General features: G+C 36.6%; 1 protein-coding gene across 11 annotated transcripts in view; it reads left to right on the top strand.

Annotated features, from left to right (window-relative positions):
* Nucleotides 1–15,190, top strand: part of FAM13B (family with sequence similarity 13 member B) — an 87,326-nt gene that overhangs the window by 58,515 nt on the left and 13,621 nt on the right. For 7 of the 11 annotated variants that reach the window (XM_047085135.1, XM_047085102.1, XM_047085127.1 and 4 more), the window contains 7 exons: nt 4,078–4,142; nt 6,318–6,366; nt 6,765–6,915; nt 9,688–9,753; nt 11,156–11,366; nt 12,478–12,607; nt 13,457–13,538. In XM_047085135.1, coding sequence (XP_046941091.1) covers nt 4,078–4,142; nt 6,318–6,366; nt 6,765–6,915; nt 9,688–9,753; nt 11,156–11,366; nt 12,478–12,607; nt 13,457–13,538 — 754 coding nt within the window. The remainder of the gene's footprint in view (nt 1–4,077; nt 4,143–6,317; nt 6,367–6,764; nt 6,916–9,687; nt 9,754–11,155; nt 11,367–12,477; nt 12,608–13,456; nt 13,539–15,190) is intronic. The other 4 variants (XM_047085152.1, XM_047085142.1, XM_047085121.1 and 1 more) reach the window with 1 other exon arrangement.

The following is a 15,190-nucleotide window of genomic DNA, read 5'->3' as shown; positions in this document are numbered from 1 at the left end:
CTTCTTTTTTATGGCAAAATAATACTCCAAATATATAAATATATACACCGCATTTTCTTTATTCATTCATCCATTGATAGACACTTAGGTTGTTTCCATGTTTTGGCTATTGTAAATAATGCTACAGTGAACATGGCGCTGCAGTTATTTTTTTGAATTAGTGTTTTGTTTCCTTTGGATAAATATCCAAAAGTGGAATTGCTGATAATCATATGTTCTAATTTTAATTTTTTGAGGTACGTCCATACGGCTTTCCATAGTGGCTGGGTCACTTTACATTTTCACAACAGTGCACTATGGTTCCCTTTTCTCCACATCTTTGTGCCAATGTTTGCTCTCCCTCCCTCTTTCTCTCTTTTCCTTTCTTTCTTGACTGCAAGGGGAGGAGGGGCAGAGGGAGAGAGAGAATCTTAAGCAGACTCTCTGCTCAGAGCTGAGCCTGAAGTGGGGCACAATCCCGTGACCCTGGGATCATGACCTAAGCCTAAATCAATAGTCATATGTTCAGGGTGCCTAGGTGGCTCAGTTGGTTAAGTGGCTGACTCTTGATTTCAGTTCAAGTCATGATCTCGCAGTTTGTGAGATGAAGTCTCTCATTGGGTTCTGTGTTGACATTGTAGAGCCTACTTGGGATTCTTTCTCTCCCCTTCTCTCTGCACTCCTCTCAAAATACATAAATAAACTTAAAAGAAGAGCTAGATGTTCAGCCAACTTGAGCCACCCGTGCTCCCCAACACTTGTGATTTCTAGTCTTTTTGATAATAGCCATTCTGCTAAGTGTGAGGTGCTATCTTACTGTGGTTTTGATTCGTATTTCTCTGGTGATTAGTGACATTGAATACCTTTTCATGTACCTGTTAACCATCTGTATGTCTTCTTTGACAAATGTGTATTCAGATCCTTTGCCCATTTTTAAATTGCATTGTTTGGGTCTTTTTCCTGTTGAGTTGTATGAGTTCTTTATACATTTTGGATATTGACCTATTGTCAGATATATTGCTTGCCATTATTTTCTCCCATTCACTAGGTTGCCTTTTCATTCTAATGATGGTTTTCTTTGCTGTGGAGACTTACCAGTTTTGACCACATTAATCAATGGAAGAAATTGGCTTATAATGAAGTATATTTAACATACTGTTTAGTGAGAGTTTACTAAGCAGATGAAATGTGAGAGTGGAATGAGAATATTTAGCTTACTTAAAAGAAGTAGCTATTAGCATGCTTGAGTACTAGGTAAGTGGAGATGGGAAGATGCGGAACTAAACAATGTGGAAGCTTCAATAATGGATGCATAAGGAATGGGTGGAGGCCAGAGAAATTACTGGAAATGCCCATCAGGCTTTAATTAGTTCCTGGCAATAAGCTGTGACAGCCCCCAAAACATCGGCGTTATGATTATGTTGCAGCTGCTCCTCCCACTAGTACTGCCGCCACCACCACTACCACCAGAGCTCTCTGGCTTACCTTAATTGAGACCACAGTGCCTGGACCTCCTTTTGAGGACGCTGATGTTTGTGGGGAAGGGATGGGGTCGGGGGGAGAGTATGGGCTGTTTTGCCTGTTGATAGTTTAGAATAAAAAAGCTTTTTCTACCCATGTACAAAGGAATGAATGTTTTATGTGGAGTGCATTCTGAGGAAGTACAATTTGTTCACATGATAAAACATACTTTAGTTTCTCAAGAAAGAATTGCATATTTCTGTGTCTTTTAAATTGAAGTCTGGCCATACTTTAACCTGACTCTAACAGCTTTTATTTTTTTGTCCTGGGGCATATTTTAGAGCATAACCCTATATTCTTACTCTGAATTTCACTGCTGGGCTATCAGCATTCGTCTTCTGTCACTGCATCTTTCTTTTATGTTCCCTCCACTTGCCGTGGTTTTTTTTTTGTTGTTGTTGTTTGTTTCTTTGTTTGTTTTACTACTTTCCACTATTTGTTTAAGAATTATGTTGGCTACATCTGGCTAGAAAATATGTAGGTAATCTGTCAGTCCTTACGCTTGTTTCAGTTGTTTCATAGTATAAGGAATTATAGATTAAATTAGAGTTGGTGATGTAATAGTGTACTTTTATAATAGAGCTTTATAAGTTTTTCTTGTAAGCTATTTTTTTTTATTCTCTCCAGTAACTGTAAGATAGGCAATTAAATGATTGTAACTCTCATTTGTGATGAGACTTGAATTTGGTTCTTGGAGTAAAACACCAAGTCTTATTTTTTTTAATTTTTAATTTTTTTAAATGTTTATTTTAGAGAGAGAGGGAGACAGAATCCCAAGCAGGCTCTGGAGTGTGATGTGGAACTTGAACCCATGAACTGTGAGATCATGACCTGATCTGAAATCACGTGTCGGACACTTAACTGACTGAGCCACCCAGGTGCCCCACCAAGGCTCATTTTAAATCTTGGGTGTAGGTAATGATTATTTCCCGAGCCCAGATGCCTTCATATTTAAGAATGTAAAGCTGTATTCCAGAGCAGAGAGGTTGCTGAAGTCTGATCAGTGGTTCTCACGGTTTGAGTCTCAGGATCTCTTGATATTCTTAAGAGTTATTGAACATACTAGAAGGATTTTATTTACATAGGTATATTGATTATTATTTACCACATTAAAAATTAAAATTGAAAAATTAAAAAAATGTTTATTAAACTCACTCAAGTTACTATAAATAAGGTTGCTTTTAATAAAAAGCTTAATAGGGGCGCCTGGGTGGCGCAGTCGGTTAAGCGTCCGACTTCAGCCAGGTCACGATCTCGCGGTCCGTGAGTTCGAGCCCCGCGTCGGGCTCTGGGCTGATGGCTCAGAGCCTGGAGCCTGTTTCCGATTCTGTGTCTCCCTCTCTCTCTGCCCCTCTCCCGTTCATGCTCTGCCTCTCTCTGTCCCAAAAATAAATAAACGTTGAAAAAAAAAAAAATTAAAAAAAAAAAAATAAAAAGCTTAATAAAAAGCTACATAGGAGCGCCTGGGTGGCTCAGTCGGTTGAGCGTCTGACTTCGGCTCAGGTCATCTCACGGTTCGTGAGTTCAAGCCCCATGTTGGGCTCTGTGCTGACACCTCAGAGCTTGGAGCCTGCTTTGGATTCTGTGTCTCCGTCTCTCTCTGCCCCTCCCCTGTTCATGCTGTGTCTGTCTCTGTCTCTCAACAATAAATAAATGTTAAAAAAAAAAAAAGCTACATAAAACATTTTTTACTTTGAGGAATGGTATTATTTTACATATTTACAAATATCATTAATACTTGTTTGACTTAATAAAAGTCAAGTTGGATTCTCATATCTGCTTCTGCATTCAGTCTGTTGCTATAGGTTCTTTTGTTTGAAGTGCATGAAGCCAATTCAACCTCAAAGAGATATTTAGTTGGAAAATGGAAAAGTAATTTAATAGCTTTTTCCAGATAATTATGAACTGTCTTTCATATTAAAACTGGACAAATAGTTTGTTAAGAATTGAACTGTTGATTGGAAGTGATTCTCAAAAACACTGAAGAGTTTACATAATTTGTAGTAATGCACAGGATTTTTTTATTAGGCTCAGTAAGTATCTGGGGAAGGAACAGGAATAGGATGGTGTCCTTAGACTCATTAGAAAATAGGGGGAGTGTTCTCATGTGTTTCTGAGGTTTACAGTTGTTATTTCAAATGTATATGATAAGGGATGTGGTGAACCAAATGATTTCTGTGTTACCTGCTAGGAAGTTACCAACTTAACATGTTTGTGGCTGGGAAGAAAGAGAAGCAGCAGTTGGCAGGTAGGACAATAAAGCTATCCTTTTTGGAGGAAAGAGTTCTAAGGAAGGAAAAGGAATGTGATAGTAACTATAGTACCTCTTAATAGTGTAGTGAGAATACAGGGTCTCCGTTTTACACACACATCCACACACATGCACACAGGCCTCAAGTTTTGAGAAAGATAAATTATTCTCTGTTAAAAGGGATGCCAATACTTAAAGACGATTACAAAGAATTAAAAGGGGGCATTTGACTGACTTGTAATCTAATAGAATTTAGTTTGGAAATTTCCTTTCATATATGAGTGTTGGGAGCTCCATTAATACAGCAGTGGTATTCTTTTTGTCAGTCTGTAGGTATACTGTTAGAGCCATGCAGTGACCACGGTGACAGTGAAGATGGCTGTCTTGAGGGGTAAGCATTTCCTCTCATTACTAATTAATTGGTCATTTTGAGAATTGGAGCCCTTTACACATTTGGGGGTGAAATTTTTACATGAATCTATTAACATTTTTGATAATCTAAAAAACCAACTTCTTATTTTAATGGTATGCATGAAGAATATTCATAAATATTCAGTGGGGCTACAGGTTCAGACAGACATTAGTTATAACTTGGAAAATATTCAGAGGGAAGAACAGAGCTTTCTTGGAAACACTTAAAAACTTTCAATTGGTTTGTAGAACAATTGGAAATTTATGGATATTCTGAATACACTTTTCAGTAAGTTTATTCATAGGCATAGAACTGTGGATAACTAACTGAAAGATTATAGTATATTTGCTTTAACACATTTGTACAGGATGGTTTTTTCCCCTTCCAGCTCCTCCTTGGTGTGTCCCAGGGTAGTGCACTCTTATGCAGTTTGTGCTTGTTTCCTCATTGGCCAGCAAAAATGGGAGGGAGATACCTGAGGCAATGAGTAGTTCAGCCATATGCGGTCTCCATAGATACTTGATAGAGTCCTTTTGAGCAGAAGCTTTCTAGAATATTTTAAGTCACTGAGTAGGTTTTGGTCTTGTTACCCTTTTTCTGATTCCCTGAGACATTGCCAAGAAATGTATTATAACTTTCTTAGGAAAGATGATTTAGGAAAGATGATTTGGTATTTAGAAAACACATCAGTAATGAACACAGACTAGAATGTAAATACTGAGGATTCTGAAATAACATTACTGATTTGGTGATAGCGTGTTGGCAAGGGTAAACTTGTGTTAATGCCATTGTCTTTCTTAATTGCGAATAGGAAACCTGTACTCTGAGGGTAAGTAAATTCTTTGGAGCCATGTCTCTGGAGTGTCTCCATACTCTGAAGGTCCACAGATTTCCTGCTTACAGCAGTTCCTTGTGCTTCCTTTCAGGAGGCAGGAATGATCCTCTTCCAGCCCAGGGAGTATTGGAGCTATGGGCTGAAGATATAAGATTAACAGCATTAACAGGCATCCCCAGAATGATGACATCTGGATTTGGTAGAACAATAAGGATCCATTTAGTGAGGACTCAATCTTTTTGGAAAAGATCTTTCCTCTTCAACTTGTGTATAGGTTAGCAAACTTGTTTTTAGATCCAAAGAATTCCTTGGTTAGATGGATTACATTTTGCATGTTTAACACTCATGTTTCTCAAATTAAGGTGATCGGGTCTTTTGTAGTCTCAAGGTAGAAGACTTGAGTTCCGCCATTTGCTCCCACTCTAATCAAAGGAAGCTTACCTTTGAGCTTGCCAGGGAATTTAGGTCATTTCTCATGCTCAGGAAGAATAAGGTAATTATATATATGAGGAGATGACTTGGAATAGCTAGATTAAGACCTGTCTTCTAGGTACACACTGTTGTGGCAGGATAGAAGCAGCATCTGTGTGTATCATTGTAAATTATAACCATATCTTTGGGGAAAAGTTTTAACCCGTTATGAGATTAGATGCTCTGTTGACTGGTCAGATAGTTAGAGATCATTTGTGACAGCTTGCTCTAATACTTGTTCTAAATAGGGGTTCATTTTTATAGGGGAATAAGAGGTGAATTGAAATTTTAAATTTCCTTTTTACATGTTACCATTATGTTTTGAGGAAGGAGAGGTCTAGAAGTAGTTGTCTTGTTTTGATTGTGATAGAACACAATCAGATTTAAAATACAGGACCATAAAAAAAAAATAGGACTATAGCTGTACCTTTAAAAAAATCTTCAAAAGGAAAAACAAAAAGTCTCAGAGTTGGGGATAATAAAGCTATTCAATTAAAACTAATATTTACTTTACAAAATCTTTTCCATTTGACATTCAACCCTTTTGTTTTCTATTTATTGTGGATTTAAATTTCCTTTTTAGATGTTTTTCTTTTGAGGGGTGGTTGTGTGGGAGGATGGCAGATGTTAATTTTTCTAAACCTGAAGTAATTCTGTGGATCTTTTCAGTAGTGTGTGATTTTCAGATATAGGGCTCCAAAGAATGGGCATATGTCCAGTTGTCATTTTCTCTCACATTGTAAATGCTAAGTATATGGGGAAGAGAGGAATCTAGGTAAAAAAAAAAAAATGCAATGGTAGTAATCTATTTATTCTTAAAAGACTAATAACTGTACTTGTATTTTTAGGAAAGAATATGTGTCATTTGACAGTGATACATTGTCACACCTGATTCTGGTAAGTTATTTTTTCTTATGGTTCTTAAAAATTTGACTAAGTTTAATCTACCAGTTATTATATCTGGCCTTTAACTCTTGGATTGAAAGGTTTATAGGAGACTTAAATCTAGATTCTCTTTACCATATATTTTACAGTTAAGTAGCGACTTTTAGTCGTAAGAAACTTGTTTATGAAAACACTTCCTAAATTTGGGATTCAAACTTTGTCTTCCACTAGTACATATTATCAAACTGCAGGTGTATATTTGCAAATAGTTCGGAGGGTGGAAGTGGGACAGCTGAGTATATGGGCACAGTAGACTGAAGGAGACCATCCAAGGATGTATGCTGCTTGTTTTTAAGCTGAGTGAGAAAAGCTTTGTGGTTGTGAAATGTATTTTTTATTTTAAAATACAGGATTCTAGTAGCAAGATATGTGATTTGAATGCCAACACTGAATCAGAAGTGCCAGGAGGTCAAAGTGTTGGTGTTCAAGGTGAAGCAGCATGTGGAACCCAAATTCCACATTTAGATCTGAAGAATGTTTCTGATGGTGATAAATGGGAAGGTAATTTTAGCCACACATTATTTTCCTGATATTTTTGTTTGTAACTGAAATTATTTAAAGCAATAATGAGATTACTGTTCTTTTTTGGACAACCTGATTCATTTCGACTTTCTGTTTTCTCTTTCATGTAAGAGGAGCGAGTGAGTGTTGTTACTCGACTGCACTAATGAGATTGTAGGGTGACTATCTCATAGGAACTAGAAATTCTTATCTGATCCATGAGCTTTGAAGATGAAGTTAGAACTGATTAAAAAAATAAAATTCCCCAGTATAGGCTTTCGTTAACTGTTAAACCAGGTTCTGCCTCCCGGTCTTTGGAAATCTTGTATGTTAGGGCTTGGGGATCTCACCATTTTGTAAACAGAAGCCTTATAGGTAGCTACCTTTTCTCTGTGATCATCAGGAATACTTTTTTGCAAAATGATCTTCAAAGGCGTTCCTAAGCAAATACTGTCCCATAACCCTGCATCTGTATATTAGGTTATGAAGGTATGAGAACAGAGTCCTATCAGTTTTTACAGAGGAGGAAAGTTTAAATTTAAAAAGCAAGCCACATGTGTATATTTATTTGTTAGAACTCAGCAAATGTACACTTAAGACGTTGATTTCACTGGATATGTTTTTTTTTTTTCAATCAAAAGATGCAAAACCTAAATAAATATTGAACTCCAGTGAATGATTTGCATGCTAAAGTGTTTATGGGGAAGTACTTCATTCCCTGCAGTTTACTTTGAAATTCATGAAAAAAATAAGATAGGTAATGGGATGGATAAATGTTTATAAAGCAAGTATAGTAAAATGTTAATGGTAGAATCTAGGTGATTGGTGTATGGATGTTCACTGTAAAATTTTTTCAACTTTGCTGTCTGTTTATAAACTTTCAAATAAAATGTTGAGGGTGGGGGAATGGAAGCCAGCAACAAATTTGGATCTAGGGGTATGGGATCATATAACTTTCTAAGTAAAAGAGACATTGAGACAACTGAGGAATCTTCAAGTTACTTATTTGTTTGCTTGGATGAAGATCCCTTGGTTATCTCACCTCTGGCAAGTTAGCTGATGACATACAGTGGCAATAACAAGAATCGCAGTGCTAATACCACAGGTTCCGTTTGCCACCTCAAGTCTGTTCATTTGATCACAATTGGAGTTTATTTTTAAGGTATAGCTATTTTTTTAAAAGCCCCAACCAAGTCATTGTCTGTGCCAATCTTTACTGCTGTCTCTCCACCCCCCTCCTTTTTTTTTTTTTTTTTTGTTTTATTTATTTTTTTGTTCTAGATGTTTGGCATGCCCAGTGGCATATTATGTGTCTTAACTTAGACTAAATCATGTCTTAACTTAGACTAAATCAGGAAGTTGTCTTTCATTTGCTTTGTTCCGGGTTACTAGGATGTTTGGAATTTATGAAGATGCTCCCCAGAATTCTGGAATATGTTAGCATCTAAAGGCAGTAAAGATTACACGTCCCTTTTCATTTATATATCCTGGCATAGTCACTGAAAAGAAGTGGTGTTAACAGAGGATCCCTGGAGCCATAATAGGAAAGGAGTCCCTGAAAGATGAGGCTGGGATTCTGACAGAGGCCTGATGCTTCTCCCTTTTGGAGAATGCAGATAAATAGCTCTTTATAATCTTTGGCCTGGGGGTCCTGATCTTGTTTTATAAGCATAGAAGAGCAGTTGTTTTCCAGTGTGTGAGGAGACAGAATTTTCTGTGTTCACCGTCAGCTTTCTGGAGGCTTACCTAAAGACAACTTAATGCTGGGCTCGCAGTTTCCCTGTCAGAATCTACTCCTTACAACTTGTGGTAGGGAAAGAAAGTAATATAGACCTCTAATTTTCAGTGCCTCAGCTGCCCTGTTATAAACCTGGCTCAACCACTGTTAAAAATCCACATAGGCCTCCTGCTGGCTTTCATAGGAATAGGGTGACTTTCAGAGAGCCAGTGGTAGTAGCCCTTTGAGTGAACCCAGCCATGAACCCTGCATGTGCTTGAAAAAGTGGCTGTTAGCAGACCTTGTTTTTGCTTCCAACTTTGCCACCAATACAAAGATTAATTTTGTATATCTAGGAATTAGGGTATTCTAAGGAAAGACTTCCTTAAGAGACCAAATTACTTTAGACTCTAGATACCTTAGAATCAGAGACCTACCTTGTTTGATACGACTCTTCATAGAGAAGTGGGGTCACTCCAAATAGAAGCCCACCTCACTCTTCCTTAGTGTGTGGGTTTTGTTTTTTGTATTGTTTGAAGGATTGTCAACAGAATGCAGTTGGCAAGCAGGTAGCACATGTCTACTGCCAGTATGAATTTGTAGCAGCCGTTTAGAAGTTTTTGGCTTTCAATGAAAGTGGACAATATCTTTCCTTCAGATTCTCTCCTGCTAACTCTTGAATGAAAGACAAATAAGATCTTTTTAAAGAGCAAACTAAGGGAGGTATTTTTCTGTCAAATCCATTATACTGAAAAGCTTCAAACAGTACTTGGTTAAGAGTTTCCATTTCTTCAGTTTTATGTTTGAGTTTTAATAAAACAGCACTACTTTGATTTTTTTGCCTTGCTTGCTGAAATGGAAATGTATGTTTGTGTTTGTTTTTAAAGTTTGGTTAGTAGTAATTTCTTTGAATAAAGTTTTTGAGCAGAATGCCTAACTGGTTTTAGGGAAATGTTTTTGGTATCTTTGGCTTTGTGTTAGTTATGTGTATGGTTTGTTCTGACTGTGCTGTGTGTTCACTTTAGTATTTTTTGCCATTTTTTCCATTTTATTAGCGTCATGCCCTATCACTTTTCCCCTCATTGATTTCAAAACAATGCATCTGCAGAGAGATGGGGAGGGTAAGTATGGTTCACCATAGTTTAGTTTTTTGCCTTTTTATGGTTCACTTTGTTTGCCTTTTTATGAGCCCTTCTCCTGCTGTCCCCATATATTAGGAAAACTGTTCTGGGTTAAAAATGATACCCAGAAAAAATTGTTTTTATTATTTCTCTCTTTTCTTAAAACAGGAGATTTCTCATAAAATGTTTATTACCAGCTACTTGCTGGGGAGCAGGTACAAGGGTTGCTTTGAAAATCACTTTATTGCTGGGTTTGTTGTGGGATTGCACGCTTTGTACCCAATTTTTAGTTATCAGATTGATCTGGGCTTTAAAAACAAACTATATTATGTTCTTATTACCCTGGAAAAAAATGTAATGCTTTAAATTGCTAACGTATAAAGTTAAATTAAATTACTAAAGTAATTTTATTCACTTGTGTGAAGAAAAAGAAAAGAACAGCATTGATTTTTGACACTGTCAAGCCATCTTTGCATCCAAAAATACTTAAAAACTCATTTTTGCTATTGTTAATGGCCATACATCAGAATTTTAAATTGTAGTTATAAATAAAATTAATGTGTAGATGGAAAAGTTTTTCTCCCTTCTGGACTTCAGTGACACTTATATTTTTGTATTTGGAGTATATTTGTGGATTGTATGTTTATCTGTATGTGTTCTGTATGTAATCAAACCTTATGTGTGCACAGACATCAAATATATCAGTGTGGTTTCATTTGATGACACATGGGATAACTCCACTAAGATAAATGTGCTTAAGGATTAATGCTGATAAATTTTGTCAGTAATACTGTTGGGTTTTAATTATTAGGATACATATTAAACATAGGAATCCTGTAATAGAAAATAACCACAATTTAATGCCAGTGGCCAGGTGCTGTCAGGTTAGTTAGCTCCTCATTTGGAAATGTTAAGAATTCTTTTGGGGTCAGAGAGCTCCGTTTGGTGAGTGTTGTAAATAGTATGGGGAATGGCTTCTACTTTTAACATAGCGAATTGACAGTGAGGCATAGTTTATTCACCTGGCAGCTGTTATTGAGGGCTATCGAGTGTTTACTGTTTCTAAAACAGCACTTGAAAAATAATAACTAATATGACTTTAAAGAGCTTGACAGTGTTTTTTCTTGCTTTGTGACTGGGTTCAGAAATTTAAGGTGTAATTCCTTCTATGAAAATAGAACTCTTGAGCTAAACAAGAAAAATGAAGCTTAGAAAATTATACACTATAATAGGCTTTATGAAGATCCTGTATCCCTTGTTTTTTAAAAAAAGTATACAATAAATATTATACGAACCACTGCATAATATGATTTAAAGATTACAACATAGTTGATAATTGTGTGACTTTTTTCCATGTGGAGCCAAGAGACCCATGGTACTATTCTTTGTGTTTGTTTTACAGAGCCATTTCCTGCTTTTAAGTCTTGGCAGGAAGACTCTGACTCTGGAGAAGCTCAGCTCTCTCCACAAGCTGGAAGAATGAATCATCACCCCCTGGAAGAGGACTGTCCCCCAATATTATCGCACCGTAGTTTAGATTTTGGGCAAAGCCAGCGTTTCCTTCATGACCCAGAAACACTGGATTCCTCATCTAAGGCACTTTCTTTTACTAGGTGCATTATTTTTATGTACTTATGAGAGGTCATTCCTATTATGTCACCAGGTCCTTTGAGAGATTTGATCCTCTAGACTTTGCTGTTCACAGCCTTTCCCCCTGTATCATGAAAAACATTTTTGTAATTTTTGGGAAGGGCCCCTTCCCCTAAATTCTGAGCTCATTGAGGCTTCGCTCTCTAATAGACATTTCCTCACAGTGTACATACTCATTTATTCACTTATGACTGAAATAAAAAACTCTGGAAGGGAAGCAGCAAGTGGAGCTCACCAGTCCCTAATGTTTTTATTGTCAAAACTAAATTGATTCTGAATGTCAAAACCTTTCCTTTGCAGTTTGAACACAAAAAGAACTCTGAGCTGCTAGGCACCTTTGCTTCTTTTCGGCCTTTGTCCAAACGACTTTTGAGTAATTACAAATTGTTTTCAACACTGCTTGCATAACCTGATGTTGTGATCTGTAACACTATTGTGAAAGGTGTTTTTTTTACTACCTGTTCTTTAATGTTACTTTAAAGATTTGCTTCTTGGAAATGGCATTATGTTATATCAGAGTAATAAGAGATACAGTGTTGGTAACAATTTTCAACTGGGTAGCTTCTTTATTTTTGTTTTAATATTCTTTTTTTATTTTTTAAATTTAGTCATTTTGACACAGAGTGAGTGAGTGTGAGCGGGGGAGGGGCAGAGAGAGAGAGAGGAGGAATCCCTGTTAGTGTAGAGCCCAGTGTGTGGCTCCATCTCATGAACCATGAGATCGTGACCTGAACCGAAATCAAGAGTCAGATGCTTAACTGACTGAGCCATCCAGGCTCCCCTCTTTATTTTTTATTGAAATAAAATTGACATTTAGTATTAATATTCTCTTAGTTTCAGGGGTACCTAGCTGGCTCAGTCAGTAGAGCATGCTTGATCTCAGGGTTGTAGGTTTGAGCCCCACATTGGGTATAGAAATTACTTAAAAATAAAATGAAAAAAAAATCTCTTAGTTTCAGGTGTACATCTCATAGTAATTTGATATTTTTGTACATTGACATGAACCCCACGAGAACTCTAGCTACCGTCTATAATAACTTGAACTAACAGTATCTGCTTCTTGTTTTAATTCAGGATTCGAAGATCATCCTTCAGTTCAAAAGATGAAAAAAGAGAAGATAGAACACCATATCAGTTGGTCAAGAAACTTCAGAAAAAAATTAGACAATTTGAGGAACAGTTTGAAAGGGAAAGAAATAACAAGGTAAATTTGTAGCATTGTTTCAGGGTTTGGTAGAACTATTGGAACTGGGAGGAAGTTCTTTGGCGAGCATTAGTCCATCTCTTTCCTTAGATAGCGAAGTTGAGATGTACAGAGAAATACTGATCATGTAGAACTGAGATTATATAGATCCTTAGCCGCCTCATTTCCAGGCCAGTATTCTTACCATTGTATTTTTAGATTTCCATTGGCGAAAAAGATTGTATAATTTTTTTAATGGAAAATTACTTTATTAAAAACATTTTTTTTTAAGTTTTTTAAATTTATTTTGAGAGAGAGAGCACAGGCCGGGGAGGGGCAGAGAGGAGAGACAGAATCCCAAGCAGACTCTGCACCATCAGTGCAGAGGCTGACGCAAGGCTCGAACTCACAAACTGTGAGACCATGACCTGAGCTGAGATCAAGAGTTGTACGCTTAACCAACTTTGCCACCTAGGCGCCCCAAGCTTGTATAATTTTTAAAGGAAATACTTTACATTAACAAACCACATTAATGCTGTTTCTGCTTCCTCAAAACCCACAAGTAGCAAGGGGAGCAGGGGGAAAGTTCGGGAGTGAGAGGGATAGGGGAGAGATATTTAATTAGAGCGTGTGAAGTGAAAAGAATCCTATACTTGGAGTCAGAAGACATTTTCAAATGTGGCTTTTGTCAGTTGCTACACCCTGCTGTGAGAGAGCTTTACTTGATATCCCATTCTGTCTACATTAAATAAGGTAAGATGAAGCAAGGACTGGGCGAAATCTCTGCTGTAGGAACTGTAAAATATTATTTGGGCATAAATGAACAATTATTGCTTACCACAGAGGGGTCAGTGTTCCTTAATTTTTCAGCCCTCCTACAGTGATATTGCGGCCAATCCAAAGGTATTAAAATGGATGACAGAGCTTACTAAACTGCGGAAGCAAATTAAAGGTAGAAAACACATCATTTTTACAATATATTTGCATTTAAGTAGTATGTTTTATTCTCACTATTTTAGTATTCTCATTACATGAAAATTACATGAACTAATAATTCTATGACATGAATTAATGAGAGTTATATTCTATGAGAATTATAGTTATAATTTTTGATAATTTAAAATCTGAGACACTGGCAAAAATAAAAGCTTCATTTTGTTCTTCTCTTAGTTATGGTCAAAGTTGTAGTTCTATATTCTTCCAGATGTCTTTCTTGTGTTTCTGTTAGTAATAGTGTTTTGAAAGGGGCCGTAAAGTATATGTTCATAGGTGATGTTATGAAATTTATCTGAAATACATTTCAAATATTAAGCAGTTTTGGATTTGGTAGGTATTTCATTAAGAATTGTTGGTGGGTATTTAATCAAAGACTATCATAATGAACTGTTTATACTACAGAGACTAAAAATTGTCTTTAATTTAAAACTAAGTCTTTGTTAGTGGGTTGGTTTGGCCCAGTACAGTAGTTGCTAAGTTATATTTACTTTGTGGGTGCTTAGTCAGCATGCTTTTTGGTAATTGTTAATCCTTAAAAAATTATCTGTACCAAGTATGGGTTTATAATCTGGAGCATTACATTTTGGTATATTCATTTGAATTTATTCAACAGAATTTTTATTATCTTTAAGTACCAAATCTTGTAGACATCTGAGCCTATAGTAGTGGATAAGACAGTGTCCCTGTGGTCATTGAGTTTACACCCCTGTGGTTAAAATAAGTTCTCTTACCTCTTTAGAATTTTCCCGTACAATTCTATTAAGTATTTCCTTGTTTAATGCTAGTTTCCAACCACCAGTGAAAATCATTACCTTGAGTGTGTTACTGATAAGTGTATTAAATTGACCAGCATTAGTCTCTTAACTAATTTTCCAATTTTCTTCAACTTATGTTGTCTTACAGTTCATTCTCTGCATAGCAGCCAGAATTATCTTTTAAAACTGTTACTTATCTTCAGAGGCCTCATTGTGGCTTCCCTCTTCAATTAGAATAAACCCTTTACCATGGCTTTCAAGACCTTGCCTATTGTGCCCTTAGGCCATTTTATCATATTCTACTCTCATTTTCTGTTCCTTAAACATGCCATGCTTCAGGGCCTGTGCATTGGCTGTTGCCTCAGTTGGGGAGGAATGCTCTTCCCCCAAATCTTCTATGCTAGGTTAGCTGCTGCTTCTTCCATGTTCAATTAGGATGTCACCATCTCAGAAAGTCCTTTTTTGTCAGTCCATTCAATGTAGTCGCTCTTCCCCCAAACCACGTTCCTTTTGGCACTGTGATGTCATCCCCTGTTCTCTTCTTCTTCTTCCTTTTTTTTTAATTTATTCTTTTAAATGTACATGTAAGTTAGTTAGCATATAGTGCAACAGTGATTTCAGGAGTAGATTCCTTAATGCCCCTTACCCATTTAGCCCATCCCCCATCCCACAACCCCTCCAGTAACACTCTTGTTTGTTCTCCATATTTAAGAGTCTCTTATGCTTTGTCCCCCTCCCTGTTTTTGTATTATTTTTCCTTCCCTTCCCTTATGTTCATCTGTTTTGTATTTTAAAGTCCTCATGAGTGAAGTCGTATGTTTGTCTTTCTCTGACTAATTTCTCTTAGCATAAT

This window comes from Lynx rufus, unplaced genomic scaffold (assembly GCF_022079265.1).
Source record: "Lynx rufus isolate CCGP_SWC_20201006 ecotype Redwood Valley unplaced genomic scaffold, mLynRuf1.p SCAF_1, whole genome shotgun sequence".
Taxonomy (NCBI): domain Eukaryota; kingdom Metazoa; phylum Chordata; class Mammalia; order Carnivora; family Felidae; genus Lynx; species Lynx rufus.
This window is presented reverse-complemented; position numbering and strand designations above follow the sequence as displayed.